The sequence below is a fragment of the Salmo trutta genome, chromosome 15, assembly GCF_901001165.1.
Source record: "Salmo trutta chromosome 15, fSalTru1.1, whole genome shotgun sequence".
Taxonomy (NCBI): domain Eukaryota; kingdom Metazoa; phylum Chordata; class Actinopteri; order Salmoniformes; family Salmonidae; genus Salmo; species Salmo trutta.
The window spans coordinates 46,439,492-46,467,087 of NC_042971.1; the positions used below are offsets into that span (position 1 = coordinate 46,439,492).

The 27,596-nt window shown below is 42.0% G+C and overlaps 3 protein-coding genes across 8 annotated transcripts in view; 1 reads left to right on the forward strand and 2 right to left on the reverse strand.

Moving 5' to 3' along the window:
- Positions 1-7,580: 7,580 nt before the first annotated feature.
- On the reverse strand, positions 7,581-15,643 carry LOC115148317 (neuropeptide FF receptor 1-like). The gene is made up of 3 exons (XM_029690242.1): positions 15,337-15,643; positions 8,616-8,715; positions 7,581-8,412 (listed from the first exon to the last, which is right to left on the reverse strand). Exons 1-3 carry the CDS (start codon positions 15,641-15,643, stop codon positions 7,581-7,583), a joined length of 1,239 nt encoding a protein of 412 aa, XP_029546102.1.
- Positions 15,644-22,717: 7,074 nt separating this feature from the next.
- LOC115149162 (anthrax toxin receptor 1) overlaps positions 22,718-27,596 on the forward strand; it is a 58,655-nt gene continuing 53,776 nt past the window's right edge. The window contains exon 1 of the mRNA XM_029691748.1: positions 22,718-23,149. Coding sequence (XP_029547608.1) covers positions 22,995-23,149 — 155 coding nt within the window. The 5' untranslated portion in view covers positions 22,718-22,994. The remainder of the gene's footprint in view (positions 23,150-27,596) is intronic.
- Positions 24,128-27,596, reverse strand: part of LOC115149160 (AP2-associated protein kinase 1) — a 119,195-nt gene continuing 115,726 nt past the window's right edge. For 3 of the 6 annotated variants that reach the window (XM_029691745.1, XM_029691738.1, XM_029691742.1), the window contains one exon: positions 24,128-24,733. In XM_029691745.1, coding sequence (XP_029547605.1) covers positions 24,614-24,733 — 120 coding nt within the window. In that variant the 3' untranslated portion in view covers positions 24,128-24,613. The remainder of the gene's footprint in view (positions 24,734-27,596) is intronic. The other 3 variants (XM_029691744.1, XR_003866809.1, XM_029691741.1) reach the window with 3 other exon arrangements.

A 27,596-nucleotide genomic window follows, 5' to 3' on the forward strand; every position in this document is an offset into this window, starting at 1 on the left:
TCTTCTGTCTCTGCTGCTAAAGCCACTTTCTACCACTCTAAATTCAAAGCATCTGCCTCTAACCCTAGGAAGCTCTTTGCTACCTTCTCCTCCCTCCTGAATCCTCCTCCCCCCCTCCTCTCTCTCTGCGGATGACTTCGTCAACTATTTTGAAAAGAAGGCTGATGACATCCGATCCTCGTTTGCTAAGCCAAACGACACCGCTGGTCCTGCTCACACTGCCCTACCCTGTGCTTTGACCTCTTTCTCCCCTCTCTCTCCAGATGAAATCTCGCGTCTCGTGACGGCCGGCCGCCCAACAACCTGCCCACTTGACCCTATCCCCTCCTCTCTTCTCCAGACCATTTCCGGAGACCTTCTCCCCTACCTCACCTCGCTCATCAACTCATCCTTGACCGCTGGCTACGTCCCTTCCGTCTTCAAGAGAGCGAGAGTTGCACCCCTTCTGAAAAAACCTACACTCGATCCCTCCGATATCAACAACTACAGACCAGTATCCCTTCTTTCTTTTCTCTCCAAAACTCTTGAACGTGCCGTCCTTGGCCAGCTCTCCTGCTATCTCTCTCAGAATGACCTTCTTGATCCTAATCAGTCAGGTTTCAAGACTGGGCATTCAACTGAGACTGCTCTTCTCTGTGTCACGGAGGCTCTCCGCACTGCTAAAGCTAACTCTCTCTCCTCTGCTCTCATCCTTCTAGACCTATCTGCTGCCTTTGATACCGTGAACCATCAGATCCTCCTCTCCACCCTCTCCGAGCTGGGCATCTTCGGCGCGGCCCACGCTTGGATTGCGTCCTACCTGACAGGTCGCTCCTACCAGGTGGCGTGGCGAGAATCTGTCTCCGCACCACGTGCTCTCACCACTGGTGTCCCCCAGGGCTCTGTTCTAGGCCCTCTCCTATTCTCACTATACACCAAGTCACTTGGCTCGGTCATATCCTCACATGTTCTCTCCTATCATTGCTACGCAGACGACACACAATTAATCTTCTCCTTTCCCCCTTCTGATAACCAGGTGGCGAATCGCATCTCTGCATGTCTGGCAGACATATCAGTGTGGATGACGGCTCACCACCTCAAGCTGAACCTCGGCAAGACGGAGCTGCTCCTCCTCCCAGGGAAGGACTGCCCGTTCCATGATCTCGCCATCACGGTTGACAACTCCCTTGTGTCCTCCTCCCAGAGTGCTAAGAACCTTGGCGTGACCCTGGACAACACCCTGTCGTTCTCCACTAACATCAAGGCGGTGACCCGATCCTGTAGATTCATGCTCTACAACATTCGCAGAGTACGACCCTGCCTCACACAGGAAGCGGCGCAGGTCCTAGTCCAGGCACTTGTCATCTCCCGTCTGGATTACTGCAACTCGCTGTTGGCTGGGCTCCCTGCCTGTGCCATTAAACCCCTACAACTCATCCAGAACGCCGCAGCCCGTCTGGTGTTCAACCTTCCCAAGTTCTCTCACGTCACCCCGCTCCTCCGCTCTCTCCACTGGCTTCCAGTTGAAGCTCGCATCCGCTACAAGTCCATGGTGCTTGCCTACGGAGCTGTGAGGGGAACGGCACCTCCGTACCTTCAGGCTCTGATCAGGCCCTACACCCAAACAAGGGCACTGCGTTTATCCACCTCTGGCCTGCTCGCCTCCCTACCTCTGAGGAAGCACAGCTCCCGCTCAGCCCAGTCAAAACTGTTCGCTGCTCTGGCACCCCAATGGTAGAACAAGCTCCCTCACGACGCCAGGACAGCGGAGTCAATCACCACCTTCCGGAGACACCTGAAACCCCACCTCTTTAAGGAATACCTGGGATAGGATAAAGTAATCCTTCTACCCCCCCCCCCCCCCCCAAAAGATTTAGATGCACTATTGTAAAGTGGTTTTTCCACTGGATATCTTAAGGTGAATGCACCAATTTGTAAGTCGCTCTGGATAAGAGCGTCTGCTAAATGACTTAAATGTAAATGTAAATGTATTCAATGCGTGCAACGGAGCCACACCTGCAAAGCCAGTTACACAAAGGAGCAAGGTAGGTCTGAATACTAACTACTGACAATTGCTTATATCAAAACGCACATAAAAAAGGTATAGATTTGAATCAGCCCCTAAGTGAAGTGCAAAGAAACTAAAAGCCGTTTTACATGAATCTGTACAGACAGACTGAACTTCAAGTGTTAGCCATCCCTGTGAGCGGTTATGGTATCTCGTACTTCTAACTGCACCCAAAGGGGAACTATTCAATGACTGACGTCTCAGCATGTGTATTCCTGTCTTCCAGAAATACTCATGTTTGAATGTAATTTCACAGGCCCAGAGGACCCATACACCCAAATGCATTTGCATATAATGGCTTCGTGGCTGTTTGATGTGTGTGTATGCATATTGATATTGGTGGTGACAGGGGATTGTATCTTATCAGCCTAAAGTCAATCAACAAAAGGTTTTACTTCAAAGTGTAACCTCTACCAAGGTATAGATCATGATATCAATGCAAAACGAGTCTGATAGAATCTGATGGGGGGGGGGATTCAGACCCGAGTTACGCATGTGTAAATTTGACTTTATTCTGACCTTGAACTTAAGCATGATGTAAAGCATGTGCCAGCCAGCTATTCGTTTGGGGTGGAGATCATAGATCATTTACAGATGCGCAGTATTCCGACCTTGACTTAATGCACTCATAATTCCATTACCTTTACATGCGAGGAAACTCTGAATAAGGTGGAGCAACCCATTGGTTCCGAGTAGAAAAACACCAATCTTTATGCACTAATTTATAAATTGATTAGCGCTATTGATAAGACCAGGGTTGGGTAGGTTACTTACTAAATGTAATCAGTTACCGGTCCAAAATTGTAATCAGTAACGTAACTTTGGGATTAACCGAACTCTGTAATGTAATCAGATTACATGTTTTATTACTTCCCCTTAACAGGCATTGGAAGACCGAAAGGATCCATCAAAAATATTATCATAGTGGTCTCTGACTTATAGTCAGATTCACTCAGGTGGAAAAAACGTAAAAGTTGTGCCTTTCTTCAAATGTAATTGAGAAGACATTTAAAAGTAATCCAAGTAGTTAACTCGTTTTTCTAAAGCAATCCGATTACAACTATGCTAGTAACATAACGGATTAGTTACCATTTTTTTGTAATCAGATTAAATTTTTCAGCAAACTGAAAAGCATGTCAATATGACAGGTATTTCAGCCCTGTAAAATAGCTCAAAGAAACTGGGTAGGATGGGTGGGAGGTAACGCAATAGGTAGGTCTGCACGAACACAAGGAGAGGGTAGCCTTTTGATCTTTTATTGATTAGATTTGTATCATTGGTCTTTGTAGGCTTCAGACGGTGTTACAGTTAACAGATGTGATAGATGGTGATGTAGGTGAGGGGTGAAGATTGTTTCACTAGGATGAATAGAAACAAGACATTGTTTACACAATATGCCATTAACTTGGGCAATAAAGGGAAAACATACTTATACTCATGTCATCAAACTGGAAAGCTCAAAGATACACATTAGCATCTATGTACAATATTAGTGCTCTATGGGCAACAAACAAGCACAATCAAATTAGCACCCATGCTGTAGGGAGAAATATAGTATGTATTTACAGTAACATAACAAAAGGAATAACTCCAACTTGGCTGCCACACACCACATTCGTATGATACTCACTGTCAATGACCGCATCTGTGCGGTCACATGCTAGTTTGGTTGAAAGATGGCTAATAACTGCAGGTAGGGGCATTTAAAGGGGTAGGCCCACCTCTTTCAGGTGCACGTGATTGTTCTTAATGAGCTTTGATGGAGGTGTGTCACGACAAATGAGGGGAGGGCTCACCTCCAGGCAGCAAGGGAGTGGGAGGGGTGTTGAACAGGCCCCTTTTCCACAGTGAAGTATAAATAGCTGTCGTTATTCCACAATTTTATTGTATGCCTATGGCTTCATGATTTGCAGGGGTGAAATTTGGAAACCCAAGCCGAGGCTGTATGGAAATTGGTGCGCACTGACAGTAGCGCACCAATATCTGGTTGAATTATGCACTCTAGAATGTTTTAATTATGTGCCCAGACTATTATATATTTTTTTACCATTTCTATTATATTAAATATTAGCCAATATCAGAAGCCACCGTCAATAATACCCACATACAGTGCCTTCGGAAAGTATTCATACCCCTTGACTTAAAAAAAAAAAGTTGGCAAATTTATTGAGAATAAAATACAGAAATATCTCATTTACATAAGTATTCACACCCCCGAGTCCATACTTTGTAGTCTTGGGTATGTCTGTATCAGCTTTGCACATCGAGATTTGGGGATTTTCTCCCATTCTTCTTTGCAGATTTTCTCAAGTTCTGTTACGTTAGATGGTGGTGAACAGCAGTCTTTAAGTCATTCCACAGATTTTCAATGGGATTCAAGTCTGGGCTTTGGCTGGGTTGTTCAAGGACTTTCACATTCTTGTTCTGAAGCCATTCCAGCGTTGCTTTGGTTGTATGCTTGGGGTCATTGTCCTGTTGTAACGTAAATCTTCGCCCCAGTCAAAGGTCATTTGCACTCTGAAGCAGGTTTTTATCAAGGATTTGCCTGTATTTGGCTCCATACATTGTTCCCTCTATCCTTACCAGTCTCCTTACCGCTGAAAAGCATCCCCATAGCATGATGCTGCCATCACATGCTTCACGGTAGGGATAGTGTTAGACAGGTGATGAGCTGTGCCTGGTTTTCTCCAGACATAGTGCTTTGCATTCAAACGAAAGAGTACCCATTTTTGTCTCATACCTTAAGCTCTCAGGCGTGCTATCATGTGCCTTTTTCTCAGGAGTGTCTTCCGTCTGACCACTCCCCCATGAAGCCCAGATTGTTGAAGTGCTTTAGAGACTGTTGTCCTTCTTGAAGGTTCTCCCATCTCAGACAAGGAACTCTGTAGTTCTGTCAGAGTGGTCATTGGGTTCTTGGTCACCTCCCTGACCAAGGTCCTTCTTACCCGGTTGCTCAGTTTCGTCGGACGGCCAGATCTAGGCAGGAGTCTGGGTAGCTCCATATTTTTTCAATTTCCCACTGATGGAGACCACTGTGCTCTTGGTTCCGTTCAACACTCTAGAAATGGCTTTATACCCTGTATGCCTGATCACAATTCTATCTTGGACATGGCATCAAAGGCATCAAAACTATGAAATGACACATATGGAATCATGTAGTAACCAAAAAAGTGTTAAACAAATCTAAATATATTTTAGTTTTTAGATTCTTCAAAGTAGCCAGCCTTGATGACAGCTTTGCACACTCTTTGCATTCTCTCAACCAGCTTCACCTGGAATGCTTTTCCAACAGTCTTGAAGGAGTTCCCACATATGTTGAGCACTTGTTGGCTGTTTTTTCCTTCATTCTGCGGTCCAACTCATCCCAAACCATCTAATGTGGCGGCAGGTAGCCTAGTGGTTAGAGGGGTATTTCTGGGGTATTTCTGCAGAATGCTGTAGTAGCCATGCTGGTTAAGTGTGCCTTGAATTCTAAATAAATCACAGACAGTGTAACCAGCAAAGCACCCCCACCTCTATCCTCTTTCTCCATGCTTCACGGTGGGATTTCCACCGGTCAAATGTCCGTTAATGGTGTTTCTTGACCCAAGCAAGTCTCTTCTTATTATTGGTGTCCTTTTAGTAATGGTTTCTTTGCAGCAATTTGACCATGAAGGCCTGATTCACACAGTCTTCTCTGAACAGTTGATGATGAGATGTGTCTGTTACTTGAACTGTGTGAAGCATTTATTTGGAAACTGTAATGAACTTATCCTCTCCAGCAGAGGTAACTCTGGGTCTTCCTTTCCTGTGTCGGTCCTCATGAGAACCAGTTTCATCATAGCGCTAGATGGTTTTTGCGACTGCACATCTAGAAACTTTCAAAGTTCTTGAGATTTTCCGGATTGACTGACCTTCATGTCTTAAAGTAATGATTAACTGTCGTTTCACTTTGCTTATTTGAGCTGTTCTTGCCATAATATGGACTTGGTATTTTACCATATAGGGCTATCTTCTGTATACCAACCCTACCTTGTCACAACACAACTGATTGGCTCAAACACATTAAGAAATAAAGAAATTCTACAAATTAACTTTTAACAAGTCCCACCTGTTAATTGAAATGCATTCCAGGTGACTACCTCATGAAGCTGGTTGAGAGAATGCCAAGAGTGTGCAAAGCTGTCATCAAGTCAAGGGTGGCTACTTTGAAGTACATATATTCCATATGTTTTATTTAATAGTTTTGATGTCTTCACTATTATTCCACAATGTAGAACATAGTCAAAATAAAGAAAATCCCTGGAATAGGTAGGTGTGTCAAAACTTTTGACTGGTACTGTATGTAAATGAGATATGATGTGTTTCATTTTCAATAAATTAGCAAAACTGTCTAAAAACATCTTTTCACTTTGTCATTATGTGGGATTGTTTGTAAAACAATATATTTAATCAATTTTGAATTCAGGCTGTAACACAAAATGTGGAAGACGTCAAGGGGTATGAATATTTTCTGAAGGCACTGTACATAATAACTGTCACTTTAGTGCAGGGACCGTTAATTTCCTTAAATTTGTAGTCTACATTTTGCATCATTCCGTTACATCGTCTAGGCTTCCCTTTCTTTCCTCTGTCACGTCCATGCGGTTGTTTCGGAGGGTCGCTAGCAATAGCGGACATACAGTATTAGCGTATTACAAGTTGTGCAATAATTTGGGACACGTAGCCTTTTTAAATCATTATTGGAAGCAGACCATACATAGCAGTTTAAACCTGGAGCCTGGCGCACGGTTCATGGCGACTGGACCGTTGTCATCACAGTCCGGGGATTTATTGGACTACTGTTCAACTTCTATCGTACACTTTTCTCACCTTCCAATATTTAAGGGTTGATCTATTGAATATGGCAACTTTCAGGATAAATCAAACCACTGTAATTTTGATTCACCAATATATTTTGTGTGTGAAGGCTCTCCAACACTGTTTATGTATGATTTATAAATACTTTACTAAGCCTAAATAATCTATAACATCTGAGTATTTTAAAATCTACCAATTGGTGATGAATAGGTGTGTATTTACATGGCTTGCTTCGATTGATCCCTATTCTGAGCCCATTCTCTTGATACATATTATAGTGAGTTTGTCGAGAAATGTTTTATTAAAGGTACACCGCATTCAAAGGGATGGCTTTAGATAAATGTACTGAAAACCCTATTGAATGAAATCTGTTGGCCAGCAAGTGGGAGGGTTTTCAGTGGTTGAATTACATTTATTCAGTGTGTGCAAGGGAACCACACCTACACCATGGGTGGGTAACGTTGGTTATCATTTTGCAAGCAGAACAGCATGGTTAATAGTTAATAGAAGCTTCATTTCCAAAAGTTCCCAGCAGTCAAAACAATTCGTTTTTGAGACAGGGGTGTGTCAACAAAGCTATGTTGTATTCATTAGGTATCTCATAGCTAATTTGTAAAGATGCATTATGACCATGGCCATTTGCACGACAATTAATCTATACCAAAATCTATAATCGTCACAGCCCTAATTAGAGTCACTCCACCCAGGCTCCAATCACCCTGTTGAGTCCAACATTCCTGTTAATGTCATCCAGGAGGATTCCATTGGTTCCATGTGGGATAATCTTAGGAGTGCCCTTAGAGCAGTGGCCTTTTCTCCCACCAGAGGACTCAGGGTTCTCATTAAATACTCTGTTAGGGGGCGGGAAGTTGAAGCGTGTATTAACCACCTCTGTTGTTGTTTTTTGTGAACAGGACCTGCAGGCCACTGCAGCCTGGAACCCCCTGCGGAAGTTCTCATTGAAGAAGCCATAGATGATGGGGTTAATCCCGCTGTTAAAGAAGGCCAGCCAGTGGGCCACAGGGAACACGTAGCTGCTGAGGAAGTCAATCTGCTGCGTGTCCAGATCCCTGTAGTCAGTCAGCAGCATCAGCGTCCACAGAGGCAGCCATGACACCATGAAGAGCACCGCCACCATGATCAGCATGTTGATCACTTTAACCCTGCGTTGGGAATGGGCCCTCCGCACCTCTGCCAGCCTCACCTGCCTCAGGTTGACTGAGAGCTTGGCAACGATGCAGCCATACATGATGCTGATGACAACCAGGGGGGCCAGGTACACGTGCACGAAGATGACCATGGTGTAGACACGACGCATCTCAGGCCAGGGCCATTTCTCGAAGCAGACGAAGACAGGGTATGTCTGGTTGTCCTGGACCAGGTAGGTGTCCTCCAGGTGAATGATGGTCAGGGTAGCGGCCGAGGGGCAGATTACAGCAAACGCCAGCACCCAGATGAAGAGGATGGTGACGAGAGCAGTCACAGGCCTCATTCGATGTCTAAAGGGGTACACAATACCTGTGAACCTGAGAGAAGGGGGGGTAGGGAGGGAAGAAAACAGACAGAGGGAGAGAGAGAGAGAGCAAGAGAGAGAGAGGAAGGGGGTAGGGAGGAAGAGAGACCGAATGCCACAGAGAGAAATGTTTGGCTTGACAATTACAGCAATGGAGTTGACAAGAGCACAAACAGATCTGTGACAGGATAGTGCGGTGGTGTGGTAGTGGATTACCTGTCAACAGCTATGGCCACCAGAGTAAAGACTGATGCTGACACTGACATCCCCTGGACCAGGTTGCTCATGGTGCATGTAATCTGGCCAAACGGCCATCCTGGAAAGAAAGACTGCATTACACACAAGCGGTAGCCCGGTTGCAACACCAAATATTTTAATCTTAACGAATCTTAATGTGTTTCGATTGACACTGGATTTTAATAGTGTCGATGTGTGGATTTAAATTGCATTAAGGGAGCAAACGGTGGGAAAGGGAGGGAAAATGCATACATTTAATAGATACAGTTTAACCTCTCTGGGGTATGTGGGACCCACCCGCGGGACACACTATTCAACAGCCAGTGAAATAGCAGGGCGGCAAATTCAAAACAACAAAAATCTCATAATTCAAAATCCTCAAACATACAACTATTATATCCCATTTTAAAGATACACTTCTCGTTAATCCAACCACATTGTCCGATTTCAAAAAGGCTTTACGGCGAAAGCATAACATTAGATTATGTTAGGACAGCGCTGAGACAAGAAAAACCACACAGCCATTTTCCAAGCAAGGAGAGGCGTCACAAAAAACTTCATCAGATGACACTCCCAGGACTCAACATTACACAATACATGTACAGTGAGGGAAAAAAGTATTTGATCCCCTGCTGATTTTGTACGTTTTCCCACTGACAAAGAAATGATCAGTCTATAATTTTAATGGTAGGTTTATTTGAACAGTGAGAGACAGAATAACAACAACAAAAATCCCAAATAAACGCATGTCAAAAATGTTATAAATTGATTTGCATTTTAATGAGGGAAATAAGTATTTGACCCCCTCTCAATCAGAAAGATTTCTGGCTCCCAGGTGTCTTTTATACAGGTAACGAGCTGAGATTAGGAGCACACTCTTAAAGGGAGTGCTCCTAATCTCAGTTTGTTACCTGTATAAAAGACACCTGTCCACAGAAGCAATCAATCAATCAGATTCCAAACTCTCCACCATGGCCAAGACCAAAGAGCTCTCCAATGATGTCAGGGACAAGATTGTAGACCTACACAAGGCTGGAATGGGCAACAAGACCATCGCCAAACAGCTTGATGAGAAGGTGACAACAGTTGGTGCGATTATTCGCAAATTGAAGAAACACAAAAGAACTGTCAATCGCCCTCGGCCTGGGGCTCCATGCAAGATCTCACCTCGTGGAGTTGCAATGATCATGAGAACGGTGAGGAATCAGCCCAGAACTACACTGGAGGATCTTGTCAATGATCTCAAGGCAGCTGGGACCATAGTCACCAAGAAAACAATTGGTAACACACTACGCCATGAAGGACTAAAATCCCGCAGCGCCCGCAAGGTCCCCCTCCTCAAGAAAGCAGATATACATGCATATACATGCCGGTCTGAAGTTTGCCAATGAACATCTGAATGATTCAGAGGACAACTGGGTGAAAGTGTTGTGGTCAGATGAGACCAAAATGGAGCTCTTTGGCATCAACTCAACTCGCCGTGTTTGGAGGAGGAGGAATGCTGCCTATGACCCCAAGAACAACATCCCCACCGTCAAACATGGAGGTGGAAACATTATGCTTTGGGGGTGTTTTTCTGCTAAGGGGACAGGACAACTTCACCGTATCAAAGGGACGATGGACGGGGCCATGTACCGTCAAATCTTGGGTGAGAACCTCCTTCCCTCAGCCAGGGCATTGAAAATGGGTCGTGGATGGGTATTCCAGCATGACAATGACACAAAACACACGGCCAAGGCAACAAAGGAGTGGCTCAAGAAGAAGTACATTAAGGTCCTGGAGTGGCCTAGACAGTCTCCAGACCTTAATCCCATAGAAAATCTGTGGAGGGAGCTGAAGGTTCGAGTTGCCAAACGTCAGCCTCGAAACCTTAATGACTTGGAGAAGAGCTGCAAAGAGGAGTGGGACAAAATCCCTCCTGAGATGTGTGCAAACCTGGTGGCCAACTACAAGAAACATCTGACCTCTGTGATTGCCAACAAGGGTTTTGCCACCAAGTACTAAGTCATGTTTTGCAGATTGGTCAAATACTTATTTCCCTCATTAAAATGCAAATCATTTTATAACATTTTTGACATGCGTTTTTCTGGATTTTTGTTGTTGTTATTCTGTCTCTCACTGTTCAAATTAACCTACCATTAAAATGATAGGCTGATCATTTCTTTCTCAGTGGGCGAACGTACAAAATCAGCAGGGGAACAAATACTTTTTCCCTCACTGTATGTATAAATGCACATTTTCTTGGAACAGTTTCATTTGAATAATAATGTTTTTGTTTCTCAAAGTCATTGTTTGTTAACTTTTAGATTTTTACCATTTTATTTCAGATGTTTATTATTAACCACGTGACAATATATATATATATATATATATATTTTTTTTTAAATATAACCTTTATTTAACTAGGCAAGTCAGTTAAGAACAAATTGTTATTTACAATGACGGACTAGGAACAGTGGGTTAACTGCCTTGTTCAGGGGCAGAACAACAGATTTTTACCTTGTCAGCTCGGGGATTCGATCCACCAACCTTTCGGTTACTGGCCCAACTCTCTAACCACTAGGCTACCTGCCGCCCCAAAAGGAAGCGCCTAACGTGTCACGTGGTTAATAATAAACATCTGAAGTAAAATGGTAAAAATCTCAAAGTTAAAATTCAACTATGGCCAGAGCACTAGCTTCTGCCATATGGACACATTGATACACTGTGACCCATTGGCGGCTAAAGAAATGAGAACATAGGAGTCAGAGATGCAACAGAAGGCCTATAACTTCCATCGTCAAGTAAGTAAAATACATAGGCCTAAAGCCGATAACTACAAACAATAGAAAATATCCTGATAAAAATTCTGGTTCCTTCAATCACATTCATCTCTCTTCTCCGCCTGTCTGCCTCCCTTTTTATCTGTCTTGACCTGAGCTATTGCTAGTGAAGTTCAACATTGTATCAAATTATCACAGGGTCCGTCTGGAAGCTGTCTCTTAGTAACTTGCAACATTGAATCAACTAGCCTATTCCGGGTCCTCAAAGTTTCCTGCACACGTGAGCTCGGGACAAAAAGCAGTTTTTTTATGATGTTTCCACTGGATATATGGAATCATCAGATCATGATATCTTGCTCTTTCACACGGAAGCTTAGTGATTAACAAGGATGGGATTGTTGAAAGATTTTTCAAATACTGAGGAACTACATGTATCATTCGCAATGGCTGATAGAAAAACAGACTTTGTTGCCTCGTGTGAGGCGAAGAAAACATGAGTGGTGAGTTAAGACAATCAGAAATAAGACATTGCCAAATGGGCACCTTCCTACATATGCATGCATGAAACAATCCACAGCATTTAAAAATAACAATAAAATAATGATCCTCTGTGGGTAAGTCATGCTCCATGGTGAAGTATTTTGAATGATTTTATTTAGACAGGAGTAATTATGGAATTTTGTTGAAACATCAATTTACTTTTGGGCATTCCAGCATCCTAACAGTGCACTGTACACCCGCACAGTGCAGGAAAATAACCTCTCCCTCAACGTCAACAAAACGAAGGAGCTGATTGTTGACTTCAGGAAACAGCAGAGGGAGCACGCCCCTATCCACATCGACGGGACCGCAGTGGAGAAGGTAAAAAGCTTCAAGTTCCTCGGCGTACACATCACTGACAATCTGAAATGGTCCACCCACACAGACAGTGTGGTGAAGAAGGCGCAACAGCACTTCTTCCACCTCAGGAAGTTGAAGAAATTCAGCTTGGCCCCTAAGACCCTCACAAACTTTTACAGATGCACAATTGAGAGCACCCTGTCGGGCTGTATCACCACCTGGTACGCTAACTGCAGCGCCCACAACCGCAGGGCTCTCCAGAGGAGGGTGCGGTCTGCCCAATGCATTACCGGGGGCACACTGCCCTCCAGGACACCTACACCACCCGCTGTCACAGGAAGGCCAAAAAGATCATCAAGGACATCAACCACCCGAGCCATGGCCTGTTCACCCGCTACCATCCAGAAGGTGAGGTCAATACAGGTGCATCAAAGCTGGGACCGAGGCCATCTCAAGGCCATCAGACATCACTAGTAGGCTACCATCCAGTTACTCAACCATGCACCTTAGAGGCTGCTGCCCTACAGTATATACATAGACATGGAATCACTTTAATAATGGAACACTAGTAACTTTAATCATTTTTACATACTGCTTTACTCATTTCATATGTTACTTTATTCTATTCTACTGTAGTTTAGTCAATGCCACCCCGACATTGCTTGTCCTAATATTTAAATATTTTTTCATTCCATTCTTTTACTTTTAGATTTTTGTGTATTGTTGTGATTTTTTAGATACTACTGCACTTTTGAAGCTAGGAACACAAACATTTCGCTACACCTGCAATAACATCTGCTAAATATGTGTATGTGACCAATAAAATTTGATTTTGATTTTAACTTTCCTTTCCAATTCGCAAGAGGCTGAAACCAGAGATCTGTCATGATGAGATGCTCATGTCTCCACCTTAACAATGGGAGTCTTTGTCTCAAAGGCTGGAAGGCAGACGACAAGTTTAGGTCTGCATATTATTCCCATAGAAACGCACTGGGTTTATACTGGACAGATTTTGGCGACTGTGCCCTCTCGCTTTCCTCTCTGCTGACACTATATCGTCGGACAAAGCATCCGCGCGAGCTAAACAGCGCCCCCTCTATACGTTGCCCATGCATCTGATGCTGTCTGGACAGAAATAGTATGACATGCCATACTCTTTTGGTCCAGACAGCATCAGATACATGGTCTACACATACTGAGACAGAGGGTCGCTGTTTCGCTCCCTCGGATGCTTTAACTGTCGGCGCGAATCTCGGTCAAATAAATTATCAATATTTCAATATTTTATTTGGACGGGCAAGCAGATAAGGTTGGGCGGGGCAAGCCCCCAAAGGTCCTCCCACAACTCCGCCCCTGCCCAAAACCATCGTTATTAACTTTTCACTTGAAAACGCTCATAATCTCAGTTTACATCAGACCACTCAAAGAACAACTAAGTGCGTCGTTAGATGTTTTTTTGCCCATAGCATCACGTTATACACAGAACATCTCCGCTAAACATAAAATCACATGGTTTGTCCGCCTCTCTGTGACCGCCGATAATTCAGAACAAAATTCACTGCAAATACAAAGTTACCAATGTCTTTGCAATTGCGACATATAAAGCTTCATATTAAAAATATAAAACAGAGGTGACTGTATTAATACAAAAAAATACAGTAGGCTATAGGCTATAGGCTAGGCCAATTTCAATTATATTATATTGTAATGCATTTAATGTCCAATCAATTGAGATTTATTTAGCTACTTGTAGGCTACTGTCTGTAATTTGTCTCAATATATTTAATGATGTGTAGCCTAATGTGCCCAATGATGTGCCAAATATTTTACTGCATTATTATAGGGTAAGTGTTAGAATAAGCCACCTTAATATTTGCAGTCATAGGTAATAATATCTTTCTAGGAGCTGATCCGTCGTCAGTATTGTGGAATAATTCGAACGTTAATGTAAGATTTGAATGGAGAACGCTGATCCGAGAGCAGCGTTGCCTTTCTTTTGATCCAATCAGTATCAACACATGCTTCAACAACGCATTTTCTCTGGGTGTTGTTTTGGGAAACACCTGTTACATCTTCGGCCATTGTAGGAAACATGCATCGTTAAAACACTTATTGTCTTCACCTTTTTGCCCTTTGTGCTGTTGTCTGTGCCCAACAATGTTTGTGCTGCTACCATGTTGTGCTGCTGCCATTTTGTGTGGCTACCGTGCTGTGTCATGTGTTGCTGCCATGCTATGTTGTTGTCTTAGGTCTCTCTTTATGTAGTGTTGTGGTGTCTCTCTTGTCATGATGTGTGTTTTGTCCTACATTTGTATTTTTAATCACAGCCCAGTCCCTGTAGGAGGCCTTTTGCCTCTTGATAGGCAGTCATTGTAAATAAGAATGTGTTCATAACTGACTTGCCTAGTTAAAGAAAGGTTAAATAAAACATTTATAAAAGTAAGCCTAAATTCCAACACTATGGTAAACCAAGCCCAGATTATTTGGTTGGCTTTTAGATGAAGCACAGTAATAACAAACATTAAGTAGTTGTATAAATACAACATTTCTGACATTGTATTCCCATTTGAACTTTATTGCGCTTGTAAATTGTTGAAAGTGCAGTGGTAACACATTTAGATGACAACTAAATCTAAAATCTGACATTGTTTTAACTTTTTCCTTTTGAAATTTGTTGTGCTTTTTATGGATGGATGAAAGCATAGTGAATTCAACAAACATTTGGAATTCAAGAAACTTATGGCTGTCTTTTTGAGTAGGTAAATAAAGGTTGAAATCTCATTGAACAACTTAACCAAATATTACCAAAAATGTACCGGTTGAAATGATGTGGTGTGCCCAGCGGGTATGCAATAATTCATTCATATCAACAGCAAGTTGATTGAAATTCAGCCTTTTCACTCCACTCCAGACGTTCTCACACTTGGTTGACTCAACTGGAGACAGCCTCGAGCTGTAAAAGCCAGACTGAAACCTTTGATCCCTTCATAGAAAGTTAACACTCTCGCCTCCAGAACCATATGATTCCCCTTGCGGCGGGGATCCCGCTTCGATTTCTGCATGTGCCCTACGCATTTCTGCTCCCTCCACTTTCTCACCTGATATTAGGCTGTCAATCAAAGTCGTTGGAACGCAGAACACTCCAATGAGCAGGTCACTGATGGCCAAGTTGAGGATGAAGAGGTTGGTGACGGAGCGCATGTTGCGGTTCCGAAGGACCACCAGGGAGACCAGCACGTTCCCCCCGACGCAGAGCAGGAGAACCGCCATATAGCACAGGATATAGATGACAGACATGCCGGTGGAGTGCAGGTAATAAGGCATGTATGTGCGGTTGGCTCTGTCCATAGTGGCGCTGTCCATGGTGCTGTTCACAGCAGTTTCATTCAGTGACGCAATCTCCATTTTCACAAGTCACCTTCCAAATGGAATCACATCAGAAAAACGTGTTATAGCCTACATATTGCCAGAGAAACCTAGCAGATACAAAACATTTTTTTTAAAGAAACGTAAGGAATATGAAAGAAAAACGAAAAAGCCATACACACCAAGATTATCTGAAAAAAGCTTTAGTCATCATACAAATCATCAAGGAAAGGTTGGCATTTGGAGGAGTCCACTCCATCGTGATTTATTGTTCTTATTTTTTACCATAACTTTATCAAATGACACGTATGTTCTTACTGAAACAAGTACATGAAACTGACGAAGAAAGAAAATACAGTAAAAGCTCAGTGAGAACAAATGGTGAGTTAAATTCATAAGATTGAGAAGGCAAAGTTGCCATTTCATAGAAATCTGCAGGATAACTATTGAGATTTTCAAAGAGAGACTTACCTTTGGAAGAGCTACACTATAGTTCCCTTGTCTGGTCTTGTCTGTGCAGGTGCGCTCTACTGCGTCTCGTAATGCTTCTAGTCCACTTCTGGAAACGCATCAGCGTCCCTCATACTCTATAACGATTAGGGATACTGTACCACATGGATAGTGCGACCAATGCATGTAGCCTATATTTGATTTATAGTAAGCCTACAAAACAATTTAAACTAAATTCGATGGTCAGTCTTTAGTTCCTTGAAAAGGCTTATATTTGTAGGACTATTTTTCCCACCACTATAAGACCTGTTCATTCTTTATCCTGATTGATGACAAATAAGTAAGTAAATTGGGCACTTCCAGATCTGTCTCTAAACATGTCAATTATGGTCCAAGTGTAAGTTACTGTATGATGATATAACCTACTGACAAGTTACAAGGAGAGTCCCAAGAGACATTGAAATGAAAGTAACCTAGTAGTTAAAAGATGTGACTGTACAGTAGAGTGGACATCTAAGAGGTGTATATTCACACATTCACAACACAAATACAACAGTTGGCTCTTCAAAAAGATGAATGCTTTAGATGAGTGGATATCTGTTACGGTAAATAGGCTACAGTACACTAAGAATATGAAAAGTACCTCTCTTTATTAAATCAGTTCTTTGGGGCTCCGGTAGACTGCTAGAGCTCATGGCTCAGTCATCCCCTCATTGTTAGGCTGTTTGAAAAGGTTTGAATCCTAAGTAACCTGTCTATTGTTTGAAGTACAATAGACCAACATAGCTACTGTAGTAGCTGCGGTAAATATTACCCTGATGACATTGACCTTGTATTTTTCACAACAACTTGCATATTTGCACTTCTCATTGTCTGTTAGCCTACTTGCACTTACAGTATTCCTTATGTATATTCAAAACAAAAAACTGTTTTAAGTGAAAGTAGGTATTGGTATGAAGCCGAAAAAGAAAGGAAATTCACATGAGCACCACAATGCCTACTTCACCCATGCTCTACCAAGGTTTTCCAGCACACAGCTTTGACCTACTACAGTAGCTATGTTGGTCTATTGTACTTCAAACAATGTGCAGGTTACTTAGGATTCAAACCTTTTCAAACAGCCTAATTCATATTCTTAGAGGTGCTCCCACAATAATGTGATTTGTATCGCCTACAAGTTAAAGTATTGGATTCTTCACACACCACACTAATCCCATTCCATTACCATTCAAGCTTTCTTAAATTATATGAAAACAAGCTTTGCATTTATACTTACTAGACCATCATGCTTGATTCAGAGAGCTGTTTTGTCTTGTAGTAATGTGGTGCCTGCCTGTATTTTCTTAAACCTTTTTATTTAGCAATACAGTACATGTCATAAAGAAAAATATACTGTATATTTCATAAAACTTTGTTTGGTCAGTAGATGCCCAACATAACACCAGGTGGTGGTGTGTTGTACACAGTTACTCATACAGTTGAAGTCGGAAGTTTACATACACTTAGGTTGGATTCATAAAAACTCATTTTTCAACCACTCCACAAATATCTTGTTAACAAACTATAGTTTTGGCAAGTCGGTTATGGCTTTAGATGTCATGGCTTTAGAAGCTTCTGATAGGCTAATTGACATAATTTGAGTCAATTGGAGGTGTACCTGTGGATGTATTTCAAGGCCTACCTTCAAACTCAGTGCCTCTTTGCTTGACATCATGGGAAAATCAAAAGAAATCAGCCAAGAACTCAGATTTTCTTTTTTAGACCTCCACAAATCTGGTTCATCCTTGGGAGCAATTTCCAAACGCCTGAAGGTACCACGTTCATCTGTACAAACAATAGTACGCAAGTATAAACACCATGGGACTACGCAGCCGTCATACCGCTCAGGAATTTGACACATTCTGTCTCCTAGAGATGAACGTACTGTGGTGCAAAAAGTGCAAATCAATCCCAGAACAACAGCAAAGGACCTTGTGAAGATGCTGGAGGAAACCGGTACAAAAGTATCTATAGCCACAGTAAAACGAGTCCTATATCGACGTAACCTGAAAGGCCGCTCAGCAAGGAAGAAGCCACTGCTCCAAATCTGCCATAAAAAAAGCCAGACTACGGTTTGCAACTGCACATGGGAACAAAAATTGTACTTTTTGGAGATATGTCCTCTGGTCTGATGAAACAAAAATATAACTGTCTGCCCATAATGACCATTGTTATGTTTGGAGGAAAAAGGGGGAGGCTTGCAAGCCGAAGAACACCATCCCAACCGTGAAGCACGGGGGTGGCAGCATCATGTTGTGGGGGTGCTTGGCTGCAGGAGGGACTAGTGCACTTCACAAAATAGATGGCATCATGAGGATGGAAAATTATGTGGATATATTGAAGCAACATCTCAAGACATTAGTCAGGAAGTTAAAGCTTGGTCGAAAATGGGTCTTTCAAATGGATAATGACCCCAAGCATACTTCCAAAGTTGTGTAAAAATGGCTTAAGGACAACAAAGTCAAGGTATTGGAGTGGCCATCACAAAGCCCTGACCTCAATCCCATAGAAAATTGTGGGCAGAACTGAAAAGCAAGGAGGCCTACAAACCTGACTCAGTTACACCAGCTCTGTCAGGAGGAATGGGCCAAAATTCACCCAACTTATTGTGGGAAGCTTGTGAAAGGCTACCCGAAACGTTTGACCCAAGTTAAACAATTTAAAGGCAATGCTACCAAATACTAATTGAGTGTGTGTAAACTTCTGACCCACTGGGAATGTGATGAAATAAATAAAAGCTTAAATAAACCATTCTCTCTGACATTTCACATTCTTAAAATAAAGTGGTGATCGTAACTGACCTAAGACAGGGAATTTTTACTAAGATTAAATGTCAGGAATTGTGAAAGCTGAGTTTAAATGTATTTGGCTTAGGTGTATGTAAACTTCTGACTTCAACTGTACATACATTATAGTGCTGAGCGATTAGTGCTTTTTGAGGTCGGTTTTTGATTTCGGTTTCGAATATTTTATTTAACATTAAATGTACTTTGCATTATGTGGGTTGAATGCTGTAACAACACAGAATACAACCATTAATAAAAGTGACTGCCCATTACTGATCATCACTTATTAACCATCATTGATTCACTTTAGTGAGCTTTAATAAAATATTTGTTTTATTTGATGACTTTATTATTTAATTACAGGTTATCATCTCATCTCTATAGAGCTCCTGCCTATGCTGTCTGACAAAATCACTATTTTGTAGTTCTTCAATGTAAATAAGGCACACATTATGACTGCTGAATTCCAACAATCAATCACTTTGATAATGTATTTTCAGACTCGCGAAGCAATTGCTTTCTATCCCTCTCGGTTGCCTGTTCTCTCTTCTCTCAATCCCAATGTTTTACTCAGCACAGACCTGACAATTTTAAGCGTCCGCACAATGGATTATGGCCATTGTAGTTAATTACCATGTTTTCTGCGCTAAATTATGTAGCATATTGACTTGATCTGATTTATCTCTACAGAAACTACACATCGAGCTCACAGGAAAAAAAACATCGTCGGTCAATTAGTCGTTTAAAAACCGAAAAATAACCACCATTTTGGTTAGTCGCTCAGCACTAATACATTATTGACTGTCACAGGTGGCTGGGAGAGCAAAGCATGAGTGGCAAAAACTGCATGGTACTCTGCGCCAGCAGAGACTTGGGATACACCGAGGGGACGGCATTGGTACCGCAGATGCGTGGATTTAGAGGGGGTCATCCGAACGTTTGCCAGGACAACAATGGTCTTTTCTGATATCGCGCAGTGGAAGAGCTGGATGTTCCAGTGGGACCAGAAGATAAACAAGTGCATAGAGAGGTCCCAGTGCTCCCTCAATCAGCTGGTGTGCGCATTTCAGGGAACACAATCCACCACCCTGCCATTATACATTGTGTCCCTGGGATGTACCGTAGGGGTGGAGTGCATCTGACAGATGAGGGCAATGACGTATTCCTTAAAAGTTGAGCTCTCCAGTCTCCACTGTTCTCTCCTCCGTAGAGCCACCTAATAATTGAAAATAAGCCCACCGTGCGTGCATGCACAGGCCAGTGTGTGTGTCGGGAGTGGGAGACGGGTATCAAAACTATACATGAAATAGAATGGTCAGAAACCCAGGACCTTCAGATCCTATGGCCGTGACGTTGACGGTTACGCTACGAACTCTGTCAAGAACGTACACTTTACACAGTCTGGTGATGATAGGAAGATTTTGTTGTTGTTCATTCACTCAGTACTGATTGAACCTTCATTTATCTTGCTTGTTTAAAAAAAAACAGTCTAAAACACTTGATGGGTTGAAAACAGTCACATAGCTTCTATTGACTGCGCAAAGGTCGCACAAACATGCCATGATGTTGGTATTATTTTAAAAGACGATATGTAACTTTTTGGTTGACCCCACCAAATTCACATAGAAATGTGATTTACAGATCTGTCATTCACCATTGTTATCAACTGTACCAGCAGAAATGGAACATAAACCACAGAAAATAGATTTTGTGATAGGTGGCAGCTGTATAGAAGTATTTGGATGTAAAAAATGTTACTGCAGAAGAGTTACAAGGTGTGCCGGCCTGGTAAAGGATCAGACAGGGCCAAGTAGTGGAATTGTGGTGAGGTTTTAATTGGTGTAGGGTTAGTTGGTAGGTCCATTTTCTCTTCACTTTTCCGGTTCCCTTTCGTGTCACAAAGTGTAGTGCATTCACACTCCATTACAGTAGGTGGCGGTGTATGCATCTTTCAGTTGGTTGCGATCTGCCAATACAAATTCAAAGAAGAAGGGTTTCAGGAATAAATTGAAAAGGACCTTGACACTGTTAATCAGTCAGCACAAATTTTGTTTACAACGACAAGAAGAAAATTGCATTGCAAAGGAAGGAGCGTACTGATTCATTGCGGGGATCATCAACTAGATTCAGTCGCAAGATGATTTTTTTCTTGAGCGGATGGTCAGGGGGCCGGAACATAATTATACAAATCATTTTTAGACTGCAAACTGACCGCTGGAAGCTTAAATGGATATAATATTTAACTACAACATATTCATTTCAAACCTTGCGATCACATACACTGAGTATACAAAGCATTAACCTTTTACTAGAGGGAGCTAAATCAGGGTCACAGTGTTTCTTGGTAGTCTTGAACAAATCTACTTTGAAACAAAAGTATACACCTCACACACACATGGTTATGTTTTTTTGAAACATGTCAGATATAGAGTTGAAATATATTCAATTTCGAGTTTACATCCCAATATTACACTTTATATACATCACAGAAGACTGAAATATAACAAAACCATTTGCCATAGAAACACCAGGTTTTCGGGTGGTTTATTATTTTTATTTTTGACTTTATTATGAAAAATATGAATAACATTCCACCCATGAGGCCACTAGAGGGACCTTGTGGTCATTAGATTACAGGAAATTAAGAACACCTGCTCTTTCCACGACGTGACCAGGTGAAAGCTATGATCCCTTATTGATGTCACTTGTTAAATCCACTTCAATCAATGTAGATGAAGGGGAGGAGACAGGTTTGAAGAAGGATTTTTAAGCCTTGAGACATGGATTGTGAATGTGTGCCATTCAGAGGGTGAATGGGCAAGACAAAAGATTTAAGTCTCTTTGAACGGGATATGGTAGTAGGTGTCAGGCGCACCGGGTTTGTGTCAAGAGCTGCAACTCTGCTGTGTTTTTCTCGTTTAACAGTTCCCTGTGTGTTTCAAGATTGGTCCACCACTCAAAGGACATTCAGCCAACTATACAAAACTGTGGGAAGCATTGGAGTCAACATGGGCCAGCATCCCTGTCGAACACTTGGCACCTTGTAGAGTCCATGCCCAAAATAATTGACGCTGGCCTCAGATCTGTTTGTGCTCTTGCCAACTCCATTGCTGTCATTGTCAAGCCAAATGTTTTTTTATGTCAATGACTGACAAGTTCATTTCTGATTGAGCTGACATATGCAGCGTTTACCGTGAATGCAGTCTCTGCCAACGCGGTAACATTTCTTTCAATTTCAATCACGCTGTAACGCTGAACGTCTGCGATATGGGTTGAATAGAGCGCTGAATCTTTTATTATTGAACATTGTGCCAGTCAAATAAATGATGTAAAATAAACATAATTAGCACCCTTAGGTAAGTCAATGCATGTGATTAAAAGGAACAATGTGGAATATTTGTTTCTGTTCTGATGAATGATGTGTGTTTGAGTGCGTAACACGCCACCCTGTAATCACTAATACAAACTATTGAAAAACAATTACTTTTACCCACAGTTGATAGCTGGACTTCTAACTAACGTCAATTGATTTTGCCAGGTTTTAATTACACTGCTGCTACCGACTTGTTAGAAAAAAACATAGTAAATACTGAACTTTTTGTAATTGTAAACTTTATGCAAAGTTGTGTGCTAAAAATAAAATAAAAAATACGGCAAAAGACTACAGGGGAATCATAATCACTGCAGTCATAACCCACTTGCCACTAAGTGGCACTATTGCTGAGGATGTAGGAAAGAGGGAAGAAAGAAAGAAAAACAATAGAAAGAAAGGAAAAAGTACTGCGTGACAAAAATGTATCCCCACTGCCAGTGTGTGTGTGTGTGTGTGTGTGTTGATTTGAGAGAGTGTCTGACCTGGAACAGCTCTTCCTGATTCAGTCCAAGCAGCTCCACTCCCCCTCTCCTGGCACAGGACTGCTGCTGTGGAGATGGCATGCTGATCCAGACTGGGAATATTTCATGCCTGGAATCTTAACTCTGGGTGGATCACCGCACCGTGAGGAAGCGTGCTGGGGAACTAAATGAACACAGGAACTATCTGAAAGATAATTTGGACTGGTTTGTACTTTTTGAAGGTGTTCATTTTGATTTTGCAGCCTTCTGAAGCTGGAATAATGTCTCTGGGCAGTTGCAGGAAGACCATGCTTGCAGCAGAGATCTGCACCCTGATGGCAATTCTGGTGGCAGGCACTGCAGGACAGAGCCAGGACGGGAGGAAGGCAGGATCCTCCTGCTACGGGGGGTTTGACCTTTACTTCGTTTTGGACAAGTGAGTGTTCTCCTCTGTCTTCTTGCCTGCTCCAAGTCTCACTTTTCTGCAGGAGCATCCATAGAGGCTCTGTAGCAGCCTGCTTCCATTTAGTCTCAGCAAGTCACCTACCACGTTGGACATTTCTATGCATTCTTATCATTATTTCCCAGAGAAATACTTACACCGAGCAATTACATTTTACTATACAAATCTTTTTTTAATGGAGTGATCCACTAATCGGAACCAGAGGCATGACAACACAACGTGAACATATATGTATCCAGAGGCTAATTGGCAGTGTTCGAGCATGGGGGTGGGGTGGTTGAAGAGGGGAATAGAGTTGGTGGAGTGGAGGGGGTGCTTGGGCTGAGGTACATATGCAGAAATTAGAGCAGGTATGTGGATGATATGCAGTCCAAGAGACCCAGGGGGCCAGAGGTGGCATATTAACCTCTCCTTAGTGGTTCCAATCAGTTCCACTAAAGCAGCACAGCAGAAAACTGGTCATATCTACTTCCTCAGCTTTCCCCACCTGCTCTATCAAGAGGCTTCATTCGTTTCTACTGGAAAACTAAATTGGAAAAAACTGCCTATCACGAGCCTTAGAATCTCTGTTTTCACAAAACATTGCCCATATGGCATGTAGGATGCTGGGTAATGCTAGTATGTTATTGTTATGTGTTCAAGTCATGTGTTCCTTACCGTTCCAGACTCACCCCTCCCACTGTCTCCAAATGCTTTTAAAGATGGTGATTTTTTTCCCCCAGTTATTGGCAGCTCCACTGCAATGACATTTCTGTGGCGCACCATACTAAAATACAGAACTACAGAAATTCCGAGCTTCCATAGGGAAAGTTTTTTCACATTGGAGTGTGAGGTGGCACGCAGTTAGTGCTGTCTTATTCAATTCTCATCCACAATACGGTGAGCAGTCACACTAGAGGATATATGAAAGCTAGCAAATAAGATGATTTTAGAATAAAATAGCCCCACAAAACCATTAGTTCATGTATTTTTTACAAGTTGTTTGGATGCATGTGGTAACACTTACCATACAAATAACCAAGTTTACAATAAAAGTAAATACAAGTCTGCTCTTGAACATGTAAAGGCAATCAGCTCAGTTTGGAAATGAGAAAACAATATATTTCTACTTTAGATAATTTTTTGCTGCTTTACATTTCATCCCACAAGCAATTCAAATCTTTCATATTAACAGTTCTATAGATTAGTGTTCCCCAAACTCTGTCCTAGGGCCCCCTCTGTGTGCATGTTTTGGGGGGTTGGGCAGAATCGAGTTTGGGAAACCCTGCTATAGATCACATACAGTATTTCACACACTTTAATCAGAATACAGTATGCATGGGTGAAATGTGTGACTGTCTTCATACAACATGCAGAGCAATGGTAGCTACTTCATGACTCCCCCGTCGTCTTCCCTTCCACAGTGTGGTGTGCAGTGGGGAGAGCTCCTGTCTTTCTCTATGCCCCAAACCTCTCTCCATGTTTGTCTGGTCTGCAGAACCCTTTCACCATTAGGCCCAGATGTTCCAAAGCTCCCGAGTGTCTGGCAGCTGTGTCAGGACTGGGACTCATATCACGCTACAACGGACAGAAAAACAAGTGAGAGGGAAGAAAAGAGGAAAAGAAAGAAAGGAGAGAGAGAAAAATCTTTTGATTTATCCTTTCTTAATCAAATTATTCTGACTTTCAAGCATCAACATCTTTCAAATACTTAAACATATCCATCAAATATGTGGGACATTCTATAAGTATTCATAATTTCTGTATTGCTATTGTGTCAGTCTGAATTGGCCAATCACTCAAAACCTCTGGCACGTCTTTAGGCCTACAGAAAAAAGCACATTGAGATCCATCCTTAACAAAACCTGTCTATATGAACCATACTTATCAAGTCTAAAGTGATCACATCTCAAAGTTGCTTTGACATTATCCATTTTGACTGGCGTTTTGGAAAAGCTGTGCTCATTTCCTGAGTCCAGTGTTGCTGTCCAAGGTAAGCATCAAACACATACTGGTAATCATCTGAAAAATATTTTTCCTTAATGCTGTCCAAACTACTCCCTATTTCATGAGGTCCCTGCTTTTATTTTTTATTTGATTTATTAGGATCCCCATTATCCGATGCCAATGGTGACAGCTAGTCTTACTGGGGTCCGACACATAACAAAAAATATGTTACAGACAAGACTTTACAATTTGCATACATTTAAAAATATTAACATGTAGTGTGTGTGTGCATCTATCAGTTACACATACATGTCAGCACATACACACAAGTAGGTCACATGGGGAGAGGCGTTGTGCCGTGAGGTGTTGCTTTATTTGTGTTTTGAAACTTCTGCTATATAATGGAAGGGAGTTCCATGCACTCAAGGCTCTGTATAATACTGCACCGTATTTCCTTGACATATATATATATATATATATATATATATATATATATATATATATATATATATATATATATCTGTATTTCCTTGAATTTGTTCTGGACCTGGGGACTGTGAAAAGACCCCTGGTGGCATGTCTGGTGGGGTAAGTGTGTATGTCATTGCTGTGTGTATGTTGAGAATGCAAACAAATAGGAATTTCCAACATGAATGTTTCTTATAAAAACAAGAAGTCAATCTTTCCTCAACTCTTAGCCAAGAGAGACTGGCATGCATAGTATTTATATCAGCCCTCTGATTACAATGAAGAGCAAGACGTGCCGCTCTGTTCTGGGCCTGCTACAGCTTAACTAGGTCTTTCTTTTCAGCACTTGACCATATGACTGGACAATAATCAAGATAAGATAAAAGTAGAGCCTGCAGGACTTGCTTTGTGGAGTGTGGTGTCAAAAAAGCAGAGCATCTCTTTATTAGGTGGCAGGTAGCGTAGTGGTTAGAGCGTTGGACTTATAACCGAAAGGTTACAAGATCTGACAAGGTAAAAATCTGTCGTTCTGCCCCTGAACAAGGCAGTTCACCCACTGTTCCTAGTCCGTCATTGCAACTGACTTGCCTAGTTAAATAAAGGTCTCCTAGAGATGAACGTACTTTGGTGCGAAATATGCAAATCAATCCCAGAACAACAAAGGACCTTGTGAAGATGCTGGAGGAAATAGGTACAAAAGTTTCTATGTCCACAGTAAAACGAGTCCTATATCGACATAACCTGAAAGGCCGCTCAGCAAGGAAGAAGCCACTGCTCCAAAACCGCCATAAAAAAAGCCAGACTACAGTTCGCAACTGCACATGGGGACAAAGATCAATTTTTTTGTAGAAATGTCCTCTGGTCTGATGAAACAAAAATAGAATTATTAGAACATAATGACCATCGTTATGTTTGGAGGAAAAAGGGGGATGCTTGCAAGCCGAAGAACACCGTCCCAACCGTGAAGCACGGGGGTGGCAGCATCATGTTGTGGGGGTGCTTTGCTGTAGGAGGGACTGGTGCACTTCACAAAATAGATGGCATCATGAGGTAGGAAAATTTTGTGGATATATTGAAGCAACGTCTCAAGACATCAGTCAGGAAGTTGAAGCTTGGTCACAAATGGGTCTTCCAAATGGACAATGACCCCAAGCATACTTCCAAAGTTGTGGCAAACTGACTTATGGACAACAAAGTCAAGGTATTGGAGTGGCCATCACAAAGCCCTGACCTCAAACCTATAGAAAATTTGTGGGCAGAACTGAAAAAGCATGTGCGAGCAAGGAGGCCTACAAACCTGACTCAGTTACACCAGCTCTGTCAGGAGGAATGGGACAAAATTAATCCAACTTATTGTGGGTGTCACAGTTGTCGTAGGAAGGAGCGGACCAAAGTGCAGTGTGTGTGTCGTTCCACATTTTATTTTCACTGTGAAACTATGCAATACATACACATAAACTAAAGAACAAAAAAACAAACCGTGACGCAGCGGTGAAACATACACTAACTCAAAAACAATCTCCGACAAACCCAGGTGGGAAAAACACCTACTTAAGTATGATCTCCAATTAGAGACAACGATGACCAGCTGCCTAATTGGAGATCATCCCAAACAAAACCCAACATAGAAATACAAAACTAGAACATAACATAGAAAAACGAAACTAGAAAATCCCCCTGTCACGCCCTGACCTACTCTACCATAGAAAATAACAGCTTTCTATGGTCAGGACGTGACAGTGGGAAGCTTGTGGAAGGCTACCCGAAACATTTGACCCAAGTTAAACAATTTAAAGGCAATGCTACCAAATACTAATTGAGTGTATGTAAACGTCTGACCCACTGGGAATGTGATGAAAGAAATAAAAGCTGAAGTAAATTGTTCTCTCTACTATTATTCTGACATTTCACATTCTTAAAATAAAGTGGTGATCCTAACTGACCTAAAACAGGGAATTTTTACTTGGATTAAATGTCAGGAATTGTGAAAAACTGAGTTTAAATGTATTTGGCTAAGGTGTATGTA